Source organism: Phascolarctos cinereus, unplaced genomic scaffold (genome assembly GCF_003287225.1).
Source record: "Phascolarctos cinereus isolate Bilbo 61053 unplaced genomic scaffold, phaCin_HiC Scaffold_4;HRSCAF=312, whole genome shotgun sequence".
NCBI classification, from domain to species: domain Eukaryota; kingdom Metazoa; phylum Chordata; class Mammalia; order Diprotodontia; family Phascolarctidae; genus Phascolarctos; species Phascolarctos cinereus.
In genome coordinates, this window is record NW_027555847.1 from 13,596,507 (window position 1) to 13,612,718 (window position 16,212).

Below are 16,212 nucleotides of genomic sequence, written 5' to 3' on the forward strand. Positions count from 1 at the left end.
CCTGGAAAGTTTTATCAGCTTCTAGGACTTTATTTACTAGAAACAGATTATTTTCAAAAGGCCAGGACTGTGCTATACTTTTGTGCTTTATTGGTGATTAAACAGCATAAAATATTTCTCATCAATCTTGAGGTGACTAATTTAACTGTCAGATACACAAGACTAGATGTCAAAAACATGTGTTAAAAGGCCCTAATATGCCATGTTCAACTTGATTAACAGCAAACTCGCAGAAATCCCAACAGTGTGCTCTTGTTTTCAGCTTATTTGCATTGGCAAGGGCCTCTCTGCCCGAATCTGGCTCCTCATGGGTCTAATCTCTGAGCACTTTATCTTGGGTGCAAGAGCCCCAGGCGGTTAGCTACAGGGCCCCCATCAGCCTTCCTCAGCCCCATCTGATAACAGATGGCAGCCACAGCAAATACCCAGTGAGACCAGCTTTAAATAATGCCTCCTGAAAACTGTTACTGCTACTTCTAGGTTAGCATGAGAACTCGTGAGGAGGAGGAGAAGGAAGAAGAGGAGAAGGTGAAGGAGGAAGAGGAAGAGGAGGAAAAGAACAATGACGATGATGATGATGATGATGATGATGATGATGATGATGATGAAGATGAATAGCTAACATTTCTATAGCACTTCAAAGTTCACGAGGAACTTTACACACATTATCTCATTTATCCTCACCACAATTCTTTGAGGCAGGCATAATTATTATCCCTATTTTACATATGAGAACACTGAGGCTGAGAAAGGTATGGTGACTTGCCCAGGGTCACACGGCTGGATTGATTGTACATACCTGAGATAGGATTTGAAGCCAGGTCTTCTCGACATTGTCTAACATCAAACCACATAGCTACTCCCAACGAGTAAGAAGCCCTTGCTACTACTCACCAGCATGGCCCAACCATGACCCGTGGCAGGTTCACCTGAGCCAGGGGTACTCCATAGCAGCCAATGAATTTCTTGGCTACCTTGAAAGAGGTCCAGAAAGAAGGGATAGTTGCAGTATACCCTGCTTTGGCCAGACTAAGTGCCTGGCACACAGTAGGCACTTCTAATAAATGTTTATTGATTGATTGACTACATCTACAGTAAATACATTGGAACATGCCCAGCCAAAGGTGACCAGGATGATGAAAGAAGCAGGTAACGTGCCACATGAGAGTTAGCTTTCAAAGACTTAAATGGGCATCATTTAGATGACTGATTCAATTTAATAGGCTTTGACCCAGAATTAAACTATTAATCAATCAGCAAGCGTTTATTAAGCACCTACCGTGTGCCAGGCATGGTCCTCAGTACTGGGGACAGGAAGATATAAATGAAAGTCTCTCTCTGCCCGCACAGAGAGGCATCGGGTAGAATCTGCGGAGGCAGAAACGTGGCCCCACAAAGACCTCAGGGTGGAACGGTCAGCCTCAGGAGGGAGGGGCTCACCATCCCCGGGGGACCCCTTGTGGGGGATGCTGGAGAAGGGCAGACTCGAGGGCTTCTGAGCTCCCTGCTAAGCCCAGAATTTCTGCCAGTGGGACTCCCTGTCTCTCTGCACATGGGTTCCACCCTGGCCACACGAGAGAAAGGAGGCCACATCTGCCGTCTGTGAAGACAGAGAAGAGGAGGAAGATGGGGACTGAGGGGCCATCACTGCAGAACAGGAGAGGACGCACAGGACCAGGGGACCAGAGGCCCGACTCTGGAATCACACGATCAAGTCACTTCCCAGCCTGGAGACTCAGGGGTGGCACAGATAAAGGGAGATGCTCAGACCAGATGCTCTCTCAGCTTCTTCCCAGCCTCAAAGCGATTTTCCCAGGGGCAGTGTAAGCTTTGTGGGCAGGTAGTATTTTGCTTATGCCTTGGTAGCCCCAGGGCTTACTATAGCACCTGGCATACATCAGGCACTTAATAGATGCTCAGTGGCCTACTGATTAGGGAATTCTATTGCCTCCGCCATCTCTCCTCGGCATTTCCTTCCACAAAACAAGCAGAATGCTGCTTTGCCAGGACACAGCCTGAAACCCAGCCTGGGTCAGCTCTCGTGTCTACACTTTGCTTTTCAGTTTTTCTTAAATGCTTGACCCTGAACTCGACCCCAATCTATCAATCATGAATTTGGAAGTATGGGCAATGTGAGATCAGGGGAGCTCAATCACTTGTTTAGAGAAAGGAATTTTAAAAATGGGAGGAGGTGAGCGTCAAATAAGGCACATTCTAACAGGAGGAGGAAATAATACTAGTTAACACTGATAGGGTGCTTACTGTGTGTGAGGCTCTGTGCTGAGAGCTTTAAAATATTATCTCATTGTATCCTCACCATGCTGGGAGGTGGATACTATTAGCATCCCCATTTTATAGATGAGGAAACTGAGGCCAACAGAGGTTAAATGATTTGCCCAGGGTCACCCAGCTAGTAAGTGGCTTGGCCATCCCCCCTGCCTCCGAACTTCCCAAGAAGAAAGGAAATGAAGTAGGCAGCCATCAGCTCTGTCGCCTAGGAACACACTGGGACATTACTGCACCCTAAGAAACAGTGATGAAAATGAATTCAGAGAAACCTGGGGAAGAGTATATGGAGTCACATGGAGGCAAACGCAAAGATCCAGGACAGCTACAGACACACGGACTGCAAAAACACAGCAAAGGTCACACTCACAGAAAACTGAACTCAGACTAATGATCCATTGGGGTTCCAGAGAAGACATGAGACAGAGCTGGATAGGAAGGTAGAAAAATAAAGGGAGACTTCCCACTTGTAGGATGCTTTCAGATTCACACAATGCCTTCTGTATATTCTCTACATAAAAATCTGCACAGTGGAAAAACTGCCCTTTCTAAAGTCAGAGGCCCTGGGTTCAAATCCCAGCTCTTCCTATTTAGGTGACTCTTGACAAGTCAACTTTGGCCTCAGTTTCCTCATTGACAAAATGAAGGGGTTGGATTGGAAGGGCTCTGAAGGCCCTTCTTGCTCTCTACATACAATCCTATGATCTTTTGTGGTGTAGGAACATTATTATTCCTACTTTACAGACAATGAAACCAAAGTTCAGAAAGGTCTAGTGATTTTCCCAGAGTCACACAGCTAGTAAGGGTGAGAAGTGGGATTTGGACCCAGGTCTTCCTAATTCCAAGCCCTGCAACTCTAACTCCTGGGTCTCTCTCAGGATGAAACCCTCTGCCTTCACCCCAGCAGAGGGACAGGACAGAAGGTGCCAGACACCATCCAAAGCAGCTGCCCACCATTGCCTGGCTTGGCTTAACTTTTTTCTGCATTACAAGAGGCTTGAATGGAGGGAGCTGGTATCTGGGTGAATGACTGTGATGTTGAAAAAAAGGCGGCCGATCAAACATTGCAGAAACACTTAAGGATCCCATTTAACTAAGCATGCAAGGAAACATTCCGAGGTCCGTCCACACATGTGCTTCAAGGGATTGGAAGAAAGAGCACAGAGGGGTGACCCTCGACTTCTGTCACACCACTTCAAAATTAAATACCAAATGAGCAGAGAAGTAATGATTTAATCATGTGTCTTGGAAAGCCCAATTTTAAAATAAAATGACTTGACATCTTCTTGAAATAAACCTGTCAACACAGAAAAACTATTTGCCTTGCCTTGAAAAGTCATTTTGATTATTTTACAAAGTCACAAGTTACATACTATACCGCACACAGTTGGATTGCTTTAGAACAAGTTGGGAACTTTAGAACCCCTTTCACCTTACAGATGAGGAAACTGAGGTCCAGAAAAGAGAAATGTCTTTTTCCAGGTCATACAGCGGGCCAATGGCATAGCTATGCCACAGCTAGAACACATCCCAGGGCTCCTTCTCCTACACTGCTGCCCCTTGCCAATTATCGCTCATTGACCATTGTTGAATATGGCCGATGGCAACATTGTTTTGGCTCTGAGGCTAGAAAGTAGGACCAAAAGATGGAGAGAAAATCTGAATGTTCTCCTTGGCCTCAACCTACCTTTCCAGGCTCTTTCTAACATCCCTTTGTACACCTTACCTCTGCCTCAGAAACCTTCTCTTCCTTACAGACTTGGCTCACGCCTCTCCTTCGATGGAAAGCCCTTCCTGATCATCTCTCCCCCCAAGTGCCAGTGACCACCATTCTTCCCAAACTACCATGTATTCATTTTACATTTATGCTTTGCCTACTTACACACACACACAGCCTCCCCTAAGAGAATGCAGCCTCCCTGAGGGCAGGGGCTGTTTCCATTTTTGTCCTTGTATCCCCAGCACCTAACACCCTGCCTAAGACTCAGTAAATACTTAACAAATGTTTCTTGACTGTAGTTAATTCTACTAAAATATCTTAGACTAAATTGGAGCAAAGCCTCCTGAGGAGTACAGCTTTTTGGTTTTCTTCTAAAAGGAGGTGCTAAATGTGCCTTTTATTTCAAGTTAGGCCTGAAAACGCACATATGTTAATGAAGTAGCTTTGAAAAGTATGGTGCCAAATCCCTCATCTACCAGGAAGGAATCTTCTGCCTCTGGATCAGAGTCATACTTGGTACCTGCCTGGCACTATTTTCTCTCTTGAATTCCCATTAAGAATGTGCCTGTCTTTTCTCTCTACCAGCCTGTCAGGCCCTTGCAGGCAGGGGTTTCTGCAGCAAGCCAAGATCCTGCCCCACCCCCACCCCCACCCCCCAGGAGAATGGAGGCTCTCTGAGGACAGGCATTCTTTCGTTTCATTTTTCCCTAATTTAGTGAGTGGAGCAGGGGTTGGTAGTTACACCAGGGAATGACGAGCCACAGAAATGATTCTCCAAGCCCTGTAAAGTGAGGGGCCAGAGGAAGGTCACCTTTTCAGACAAAGCCTCTTCTAAGGTTGCCAGGGCTGTGTCGGTGTTACTGGAATCCGTCTGCAGAGACTTCACCCGATCCTTCAGGTTGCTCAGCTGTTTGTCCTTGTCTCTGACTTGTTCTTGCAAGTTTTCTATCTATAAAGACACAAAAAGCAGAGGAATCAATCTACGTTGGAAGCTAGTACTGGGTTCCTGCTTTGGGATGGTCTCACATCAAAACTGGCCACTAAGGCATGAGGAGGGACGCCGGAAAGGGACTATGGCTGGGATTTTAGTCCTCGTCCAATAGGAAACACCCAGATGGACCAGCATGGAGAACTCAGAGGGGTCTTGGAGGCCATCTAGGCCAACGTCTTAAGAGGGAAAGTCACTTGCCCAAGTGGACAAGGGGGTAATTGACAGAGTTAGGATTGGAGCCCAGGTTTTCTGACTCTGAATCAAGCGCTCTTTCAAATGATAGTAAATCATGTAAAAAACATTTGGGAAGCATCAAGTCTTGGCACTGGGGGTAGGGTGTAAGACACACGAAGAGTCCAGCCCTGTAATTTCATCAGTGTCGATGGGTACAGAAAAGGAAATGCCATGTCCCAAATCAAACCAGAAACTGTTCTTTCAATGGGGTATTAGAGATGTGTCCCCAGACAATTCTTGAAAGTATCCAGTTCCTTGGGGAATTAATTACTTCCACTTTGAACCTGCTGCTCAGGGAACTCTGCCTTGACTGGTGACTGACTGAGCCTATTCTCAATGAGCTCACTCAATCTAGCCAGCCCCAGACCACCAGAGCAGTCCATTGCTCACATTCCACCCAGCTATCTACTCAGCCACCTTTGCCATCTGCCTCCTGCCTGACTTCAACCTCCCCATATCTCGTTTGGGGTTTAGAAACCAAGCTAAGATTAGCATTGTTCCTGGAAAGGGTATGTCAGGTATGATCATCTCACCAAGCCTCACCAAGGGACTCCCTTTGTTGGACACCACTTCCAAAGACATGTTGTCTCCCCCACCCCTGTAATATAATGCTAGCTCCAAGAGGGTGGGCACTGTTACCCCCAGCACTTGGTACAATGCCTGGCACACAGAGAGCAATTAACCACTTTTCATTCAGTCATTAATTCATTAATATGAACACCGGCATGATTACAAATGAAGAAATTGAAGCCTAGAGGGGTCAAAGGAATTTTCCAATGTTACACAGCTGCCCACAGCGGCAGGTTTCCTGTTCTCCATCACAATATGGTGACGAAATCTCAAACAAACAACAAACCGCTGTCTTGGCGGTACAGACGGGACATCTGTCCTAATAATGCTCCTAGACCCCGGTTACAGTAACACTTTCTGTCTAGGAACGGGACTCAGTCTGTCTCCCTAAAGCACCACCCCTCTCCGATCCAGCCCCAAGTATTGCTGCAAGCTCCTCAAAGGTAGGAATCGTTTCATTCTTTGCATCTGTATCCCCAGCACAATAAACTCCAGGGACTCCCCATCCTTTCCAGGATCAAATATCAAATCCTCTGTTTGGCACTGAAAGCCCTGCACAACTTGTCTGCCTCCTCCTTCCCAGTGTCCTCACACTTTGCGCTATCCTGTTCGCCGTGATCCTATGATGCTGCCTTCCCCGTGGCTGGACACACGAGACTCTGGCTTTGCCCCATGCCAGTAGTCCTCTCCTTCCTCACGTCCATCTCACAGCTTTCCTGGCTTCCTTCACGTCCCAGCCAAAACTCCACTGTCTTCAGGAAGCCTTTCTCAGCCTCCTCATTCTATTGATCATTTCCAGTTTATCCTGTCTGCATCTTCTTTGTCCATGCTTGTTTGCATGTCACATCTCCCCTTAAGTGGCCTCCCGTGCCTAGAATACCCACCCCTCACTTCAGTCTCAGGGGTTCCCCCAGCTCCCTCCAAAGCCCAGGGGGTTGAAATTGGCCTCTCATCATCTTAATTGTCACCGCTCCCCTTGGACACCCTGGAAGAAAAGAGGCAGCATCGATACTATATGCAGTGTGCATATACTAGTGTCTTTCCTGTGTACATGTGGTATCCTCCACTCCTCAGCTCCATAAAATAGAAGCCCCTTGAGGGCAGGGACTTTGGGGGATTTGTCTAACACAGTACTTAGAACACAGGAGGCACCAAATAAATGCTTTTTAAGTGACTTGAATTGCTGAGCATTTCACATGCATTAGAATCCCATTAGAAGTTTTTTTCTACATCTAATTCATATTTCTTGTATTATTTTAGTAGCTTTTTCCCATCTTTTCTGGCAATGAAAAAGAATAGAACAAAAAAATCCACTATCCTCCCAATTATAGCATTCCCAATATTAGAATAGAATTCCACATCCTCGTCTCTAAATGATTCCAATTCCATTCATCTTCCTTCTCTCACAAGTCTCATTTTTCTAAAGCCAACACTGGTAGAAAGCTTTTTTTATTTTTCAAGTAAATGGGATTCCAGGCATTCTCCCAACAACACTGGCCAAAATCACATCAGAATGGCCAAATCACCAAGCTGCATGAGACCTCAGTGGTCGATACTTGGAAGGGACCTCAGTGACTGATACCTGAAAAATGATTCCATCTCCAAGAGACCCAACAAGTGATCAGTCAGCCTTTGCTTGGAGACCTCCAAGGAGGGGGAGTCCACTACCTCTAGAGACAGCCCATTACAGGCACAGCAGCCTCTGACGCAGATGATATGAAGGGAAGCACACTGTTATATGGGTCAGGTAGATGGCCTTCCAGACTGACTCAGTATGCACTAATGCAATAGGAAATAGTTTGTGCTGCAATTATTTTAAGGAATCTACAAGCCAAGTTGCCTAGGTTATCACCAGTAGACCACTAATGGGACAAACCTGAGATAGAAATCAAATTTAACAAGTACTAAACACTACACTTGGCAAACAAATGCTATCCTGGCATCTAACCAGCCACTTTTCTCCATTATCTCCAGCTTGAAATAAGCAGGAGGAACTGTAAATGATAAGTTTTACACATTAGTAGCTGTAGGGGTCCTCTCCTGGGCATACTGCTGCTGTCTCACTCATGTTTTTATTCTCCCTCGCTTTCCAATCATGTACTTCTTATCTAAGGATTTAAAAAAAGCCCACCAGACAAACAATGTATTCCTATTAAGAGTTTTAAAATGTCTAAGGGAAAAGGCAGTTTAGCTTTGAGATAAGTTCATTCACAATATTTTATTGTGCACTGTGCTTTCTCTGCAATCATTCCAGAAGGATTTTTCCCAATACATGTCTAATCCAAAGACACAGTTCCCAACATCTAGCATTGGCACTTTGATGCAGAATCATAGAATCTCAGAGTTGAGGGCCTTAGAAGATATCTAGTCCAGCCTAAACAACACTCCTCTAAACAACTTTCCTAGTGATGGGTTATCCAGCCTTCACTTCAGTGAGATGACGCTTTCTTAATCAATCAATCGATAAACATTAATTAAGCACCTACTATGTGCTAGGCACTGCACCAAGCATTGGGGGGTGCAAAAAGAGGCAAAAGATAGTCCCTAGCCTCAAGGAGCTTATAATCTAATGGGGGAGACAAAATGCATACAAATATATACAAAGCAAGCTACATATACGTTAAATAGGAAATAATCAACAGCACAGAATGCACTAGAGTTAAAAAGGGTCAAAATGTTCTTATCTAAGTTTTGTTATCTACTCCCTAGCCTTTCAAATGTGGATTCACACCCTTCCCAGCTCTAGACTTGCTCAGATCTCCACAGGATTTCAGACTCTGGTCTGGAGAGAGGACAATGGTCATGTCTGGGCTGGCTGTGGCGGCGGGGAGCAGAGCAGGTCCCCTCCAAGAGCACAGACAAAATCACACCCTTTGTTGGGCACGTTCTCCCTATGACAGCAGGGAGATGGAAGCAATAAGTGTCATTTCCCTAGGTTTCCTTAAATAGGATTATCTGGCCTTTATCTGCATCTGGACACAATCTACCTGCCCTTCCAGTTTTCCCCATATCCATTCCTTTTTCTTAAAGCATACACAAATGCACACACATACACACATGCTAGTTAGAAATGAAGAGGTGTGTGTTATACCAATCAAACTACCAAAGAGTTATTTTATAGAGTCAGAAAAAATAACAAAATTCATCTGGAAGAACAAAAAGTCAAGAATATCAAGGGAATCAATAAAAAAAATGTGAAAGAAGGCAGCCCAGCAGTACCAGATTTCAAACTATATTACAAAGCAGTGATCATGAAAACAATCTGGTACTAAGAAAGAGAGTGGTAGATCCATGCAATAGCTCAAGTGCACAAAACACACAAGTAAATGACCGTAGTCATCTAGTGTTTGATACCCCAAAATCCAAGCTTTGGGGGTAAGAATTCATCATTTGACAAAAATCACTGGGAAAATTAGAAAGCAGCTTGGCAGAAACTAAGTATAGACCAATATCTCACACTATATACCAAGAGAAGATCCAAATGGATAAATTTATTTAGACATAAAGGGTGACAGCCCAAGAAAATTAGGGGAGCATGTAAAATCCACCTGTCAGATCTCTGAATGAAGAGTTGATGGCCAAACAAGAGAAAAAGAGGATCACAGGAAGTAAAAGAGACAATTTTGTTCACATGAAATTAAGAAGCTTTTGCACAAACAAAACTAATGCAGGTAAAATTAAAAGGAAAACAGGAAACTGAGACATTTTTTCACTCTGATGAAGGCCTCATTTCTCAAATATATAGGGAGCTGAACCAAATTTATAAAAATAAAAGTCATTTTGCAATTGATAAATGGTCAAAGAATATGAACAGGGAGTGTTCAGAAGAAGAAATCAAAGCTATCAAGAGTCACATAAAAAATGGTCTAATTCAAAATTCAAATTAAAACAACTCTGAGATACCACTCTACACCTATCAGATTGGCTGACGTGAGAGAAAAAGAAAATAACAAACGCTGGAGGACGTGTGAGAAAATGGGGACACTAATGCACTGCTGGTAGAGTGGTGAACTAGCCCAACCATTCTGGAGAGCCATTTAGAACTACACCCAAAGGGCTGTAACACTGTGCATACCCTACTAGGTCTGTATCCCAAAAAGATCAAAGAAAAGGGAAAAGGACCTACAGGTACAAACATATTGATAGCAGATCTTTTTGTGGGGGCAAAGAATTGGAAATTGAGGAGATGCTCTCACCAATTGGGAAATGGCTAAAAAAGCTGTGGCATATGATTATAATGGAATACTGTTGTGCCATAAGAAATGATGGAGGAAATGGCTTCAGAAAAACCAAGACAATTCCAAAGGATCTGTGATTAAAAAAAAAAAAGGCCACCCATCTCCAGAGAGAGAGAGCTGATGTACTCTGAGGGCACACTGAAGCATACGTTTCTTACTTTCTTTGTTTTTCTTTATTTTTGCATGTGTATGTTTTCCTTTGCATCGTGGCTAATATGGACATAGGTTTTGTATGATTTCACATGTATAATCAATATCATATTGCTTGCCTTCTCAAGAGGTGGAGGAAGAGCGGGAGGAAAGGGGGAGGGAGGAAATTTGGAACTCAACATTTTAAAAAACAAATGTTAGTTTTTTTACATGTACTTGGGAAATATTTAACAACATAAATAAAAAAAAAATTTACATTTTAAAAAAAGAAATGAGGAGGTGTCAGCATCCTTAAAGGAGAGAGGGAAGGCATTAGATCTTAGCCCAGCACAACTGGGAGAAAGAATAGTCTTTGCTGGTCCAGGAAAGGGAATCAAGAAATCACACAAGTGGCAGGGGAATATTGATCAACAATTCACTTCTTTTGAGTATCTTGGTAGGTAGGAACAGCAGAGGCTTTGTAACCCACCCCAAGTGAGTGACACTAACTCGGTTTCTGGTGTACAGGATCGATAGGAGCTCTCGTTGGAGACAATGGATTCTTGTGGCTCATGGAGATGGAGGACATAGATGCCTATTAATGACTGACCACTAGAATATCTTCCACCAGTAGGAGTTCCCATGCTACCAAGTTGTACCAAAGGTTGGCCTTCACCATGAAGGTGGTGAGAAAGCTTTCAGAGATCCTGGGGCTGGAATAGTCTAGTACCCTAAGCTAGTCGGGAAATGTGAATATGTGAATGATGCTTGAAAAGATGAGTGCCACCATAAAAATGTATTCTGGACCCAAACAGGCCTGTGTATGGAGTTCTGGGTACACACAAGCCATGACTCTGGCCTGATGTCTATACCAAGCAAGTATTTGGAGGAACAATGGCTATAGACCATAGAGCCAGATACATCCCCTATCTTAGACAGGAGTAGGAAGACTTACAGGAGTGGTAGTCTATGAGGGTCAGATGGGGGAATCGGATTACAGAAACTCCTGTTATACAGATGAGGAAACCGAGACCCAGAGAGACATGATTTGCCTAAGGGCACATAGATATCAGGTGGTAGATCCAAGTTTCAAACTATGTCTTCAAAGTCAAAACTCAGGACTGTTTTCTGTGGTTATGTCATAGCTAAAAAGACCACCTCCTCAACTCTGTTGGAGAAAGCCAGGGGATTAATGCCTACAGTACAGGTGCATTTTATCTCAGATGCTTAGATAGACAGTTGGAATAAAAGGGGCAGCTAGGTGGCGCAACGCATAGAGCACCAGCCCTGGATTCAGGAGGACCTGAGTTCAAATCCGACCTCAGACACATAATGCTTACTAACTATGTGACCCTGGGCAAGTCACTTAACCCCAAATGCCTCAGCAATTAAAAATAAATAAATAAATAAAAAGAGGAGAGTTGGAATAAAGATAGTGTTCCAAAAGCTGGCTAACCTTGGGGACATTAGGATAAGCACTGAATGCTGCTGTCACTGCTTATTCTTCTGTGTTTGATCTGGTGTACGTGCTGGGAAGCACGAGGAATCCTGGAGTCTGCTGCTAACTGAATGATGGAGGGCTCATGGTTGTCTGGGGTGATGGGCACCAGGGACACCCCTCATATGAGACTGGTGATAGTACCAGATGCAGATCATCCTTCTCTTAGCTGTAATAAGCTGACACCCACTACATTACAGAGTGTATGTGTGTGTGTGTGTGTGTGTGTGTGTGTGTGTGCGTGTGTGTGTGGGAGGTGAGGGTAAGCATTAACTAGATGGAGAGCTACTATCGACTTGAGCCAACTATTCAATTTTTTTAAATTTTCTATCTCCAGCACCTAGTATAGTGCCTGACTCATAGTCAGACCATAATAAATACTCGTTGATTGAATGCTATATTCCCAGGCCTGATACATAGTAGGTATTTCATAAAGGCCTGTTGATTGACTGACCAGCTGATTAATTGGAAAAGAACCAAATTATATCTAAAAGTACTGACCAATAGTATAACTGGAGGCTTGAGGGAATCCTGAAGACAGGCTCTCCCACCCTCACCTCTCCCTGACTTAGAAAAGAGATGTAGCAAATTCCAGAGTTTCACTACAGGGTAATTGGAGAAGGCTAAAGAGAGAAAAAGAAAGGGGGAAAAAACCTTTGGATTTAAGAGAATAAGTTAGGCAGCCAGCGACCACTGCAGGGACGGAAGGAAAGATGGCACCTGGGGGATTTAGGGAAACCAGATGGTAAAGGCGGAAAATGATAAGGGCTTGTTTTAATTATACCAATGGTGTAAAATGTCAGAGGGTGGCGCTAGGGACCAAGAGTGCTGGGATGAGGACAAAAACCTCTCTCAGGTTGCAGTCTTCAGGTAAAAGCAGGCTCAGGAGTCCAACTGGGTGAAGGACAATTTTCAATGAGAAGCAAACAGATTGGAGGCTAGCTTTCTGAGGGCTGGCTGTTTACAAAAGCCAGAGTTTGCTTTTTCCCTGCCCCTCAGGGAATTGTTTTTATTGGCACAAAAATCTCTTTATACATGAGGTCTGTCCTGCTTGACAAATCAGCTTGCCAATCTGTGACAGCCCTCATTATTTTGATAAGGCATTTCAAAATGTTTAAAAGTTTTTCTGTCATTGGCCATCAAGAAAAACTCTAGATTTGTTATTTCCTCCAATCATGTTCTTATTAGCCTTGGGACTCCTGTTACTGCTTTCCTTTACTATTCTGAGACGTAAAGAATGAGAGATGTGGGTGATACCTGGTAATCATACTTATGCATCTTAATTTTGTTAGAGGATTCCATTACATTAATTACTTTCTTTCCTTAACTGTTCTCTGTCATTAGACATCTAGGTACTTTCCAGGAGGTGTCTCCCCCACCCCCAATCACAAATAACACTGGTATATACAGCTTTGAAAAGATAGTTGTTTATTTTTCCACCAACAGAATCACAACAAAGTCCAAAGATATGATTACTTTGGTAAATTTCTCAGTGCATTGCCCAATCACCTTCCAGGATTCCATCAGCAATGAAGGATGTTTCTCTATAACTAGCCAACAGTGAGTTTCATTTAACTCTTTCTTGTCAATCTGATAGATGTAAAGAGGTACCACGGAGCTATTCTTAGTTGTATTGCTTTGATAAGCAATATGACTATTCTTTCAAGTAACTGTTGGCCATTAGAGTTTCTTCATTTGCAAATTTGTCTTTTTCCTCCTTTTTAAAATCATTTCTACAGTAAGGCAGTAGTTGTCAAAGTGTGGTACATGGTGCTCTGGGGTCCCTGAGATCTTTTCTGGTGGTCAGTGAGATCAAAACTGTTTTCACAATAATACTAAAATATTATTTGCCAGTTAAAATATCCCTCCCTTTTCTAACTACATAATTGTGTGAGGCCAAATTTTCTTCATATACTTCAACCAAAACAACATATCACAACAGACTGAATGCAGAAGCAATGGTGGTGGTAACAGGATTAGGATATGGAAAAGAAGGTATTAGTAAGGAAGCAGTGATATTTAATGCTACATAAAGTCCTGAGAGAATGAACCAAGTTGGGCTTGGAGTAGGCATCAACCCTCTTCCTTGGGGAGGCCCCACACCAAATGGCAGATACCCAATGTTTACATCATAAAGTAGCCAAAGTGCTATGAGTCTCTGGAGCCACAACTATAGGAAGAAGGAGTGAGAAGGTGACAAGAGTTGACATAATAGAATTTTTCATCATAGATCCTTGTCTCTGCCTGGATTAGCAAAGACGTGGCAGTTAATTTCAGGTTAGAAGGTATGGTCACCAATGTCACTGAGCTCCTAGAAACTCCTCCATGTTGTTCATAAGGGGCCATTTGCTGTGAGATAGAAGGTGTCCCAATTGTTGCCTTGTAAAGATGGACACTTTAGCCTATGCTACGAGGAATCTAGTCTAGAAAACTCGAGAAGGTCCTAACTGCCTGAGGAAAGAAACGAGATGCTTCTCCATGCAAATGGGAGACAAGGCATGACTTCACCTGCTTCCAACAGACAACCAGTAGCCTTCTACAAGGCTCTGAAATGTTCCTGAGGTAAAGTCAGTTCTGCAGGAGTCTGGCCCAGCTGCTCTGGGAGCGCCACAGTTTTGGCTCCCAGATGGTAGGTTCTTTGATGATGATGATGATGATGATGATGATGATGATGATGATGATGACATGCTTGGCTTCAGTGGTTCTGGGAAACAGTTTGGGCCAACAAACGCTAATTGTCCAGGAGGATTTGCCAACGAGAAGCTGAATGTCTTGAAACTTAGCAGCCTGATGTATGTCTGATACTTCCAACTGAAGCCATCCACTTCTCTTTATAGAGACCCATCCCCAGGTCACTGCAGAGTCAGAGAGTCTAAGGGACAAGGGAGTAGCTTTGAATACACAAGAACAGAATTCAGAATATGTAGAGAGTACCAGGGATAAACTGCGTACTGTCAGAGTATCTACAAGGAGTACCAATTTTAGGAGAGAATTATCGAAAGACACGCTTGCCAAAGTGGGATGTCAGAAAGCAGTAGAACAAGGAAGAGAAAAACGTCTTTACATGGTCTTCCCTCACCTCCATCCCTTCAGTTGCTCATGGACTCCTCTCCCCCCTTCAAAAAAACCCTTACCTGTATTAATTAGATTTATATCTATTTATATGTGCACATGTTTTCTCAGCCATTAGAATTAAAGGCAGAGATGATCTCATCTTGGTCACGGTGTCCCTGGCACAGTGCCTGAAATGTGGTTAAGTGCTTAATAAATACTTCTTGTTTGATCGGCCCATTATTTTTTTCTTATTACATTCAACCCATAATTTGAAAGTATTGAGATCCATTTAGATGCTTACTCTGTCATCTAAAATATTATCCCTTGGGGGCAGCTAGATGGCGCAGTGGATAGAGCAACGGCCCTGAATTCAGGAATACCTGAGTTCAAATCCGGCCTCAGACACATAACACTTACTAGCTGTGCGACCCTGGGCAAGTCACTTAACCCCACTGCCTAGCAAAAAAATAAATAAATAAATAAATGAACAAAATAAATTTAAAAAATAAAATAAAATAAAATATTATCCCTTCCTTCCCCCTTCAGATTATCTTCAATTTGACAGGCACAATATTTATGTCTTCACTCAAGCCAACTGATAAAAAATCTTAAACAGTGAAGGACAAAGGAGGCAAGTCCATGGGTCACGCCACTAGTCTACAATTCACTCCACATTTGTCATACACACAGTAATGACTGTTCTTTGGATCTCGTCACTCAGCAGCTAGCAAACACAGACAAATGGACAACCTGGCTCACATCTCTCTCTTTTTGTCCACTGGATGGAGTGAGCAAGTTAATCAAATGAATTCCTGAAATGTATCTAAACTCTGTCTGTAGTATTCCTCCAAACTAACAGGCAGAAAAGGAAATCAGATTAGTCTGGCATGATTGATCCTTGATGAAGCCATGCTAACTTTAAGGCACCGTTGTTTCCTTCTGAAAATTCTCTCAAAATCTTCCTTTGATAATATGCTCTAGAATTTCTCCAGAAATCAAAATCAAGCTCACTGGTCCATAGTTAGTTGATTCCTTTCTCTTTCCACTTGTGAAAATGGAGACATTTGCCATTATCCAGCTTCCCAAGTCTCTTCCAATTCTCAAGATCTTTCCAACGCCACCAAAAGTAGTTCAGCAAACCCATTTCAGTACACTGGGGATGTGCTGGATTTGAGCTCATTGAAGAAAGCCCTATTAACCATTTTATTTTACCCCAGTTCAGAGATTATTCTTCCTGGAAAAGCAAACAAGAAAAGTAAGAATCCAATATGTTCATCCTTTTTACACTTGTCCATTACTATCAGGGTATGTATGCCTCCAAGCATCAATCCTACACATTCTTAGGTCATCCTCTTAATGCCAACATAGCTTTACAAAAACAAAAAAAACTTGCCATATTCCTTAGCATCCATGACCTTCCTTAGCACTTTCCAGGCACTAGCACTCCTGACACTCTCCTCATTGGACCATGCTCCTCTTCTGTATTCGTCCT

At 43.2% G+C, this 16,212-nt stretch overlaps 1 protein-coding gene across 6 annotated transcripts in view; it reads right to left on the minus strand.

The window, feature by feature from the left end:
* The window catches only part of ERC2 (ELKS/RAB6-interacting/CAST family member 2), a 1,023,879-nt gene that overhangs the window by 612,387 nt on the left and 395,280 nt on the right, over window positions 1-16,212 (minus strand). For all 6 annotated transcript variants that reach the window (XM_020970639.2, XM_078152062.1, XM_078152065.1 and 3 more), the window contains one exon: window positions 4,818-4,955. In XM_020970639.2, the coding sequence (XP_020826298.1) occupies window positions 4,818-4,955 (138 nt within the window). The remainder of the gene's footprint in view (window positions 1-4,817; window positions 4,956-16,212) is intronic.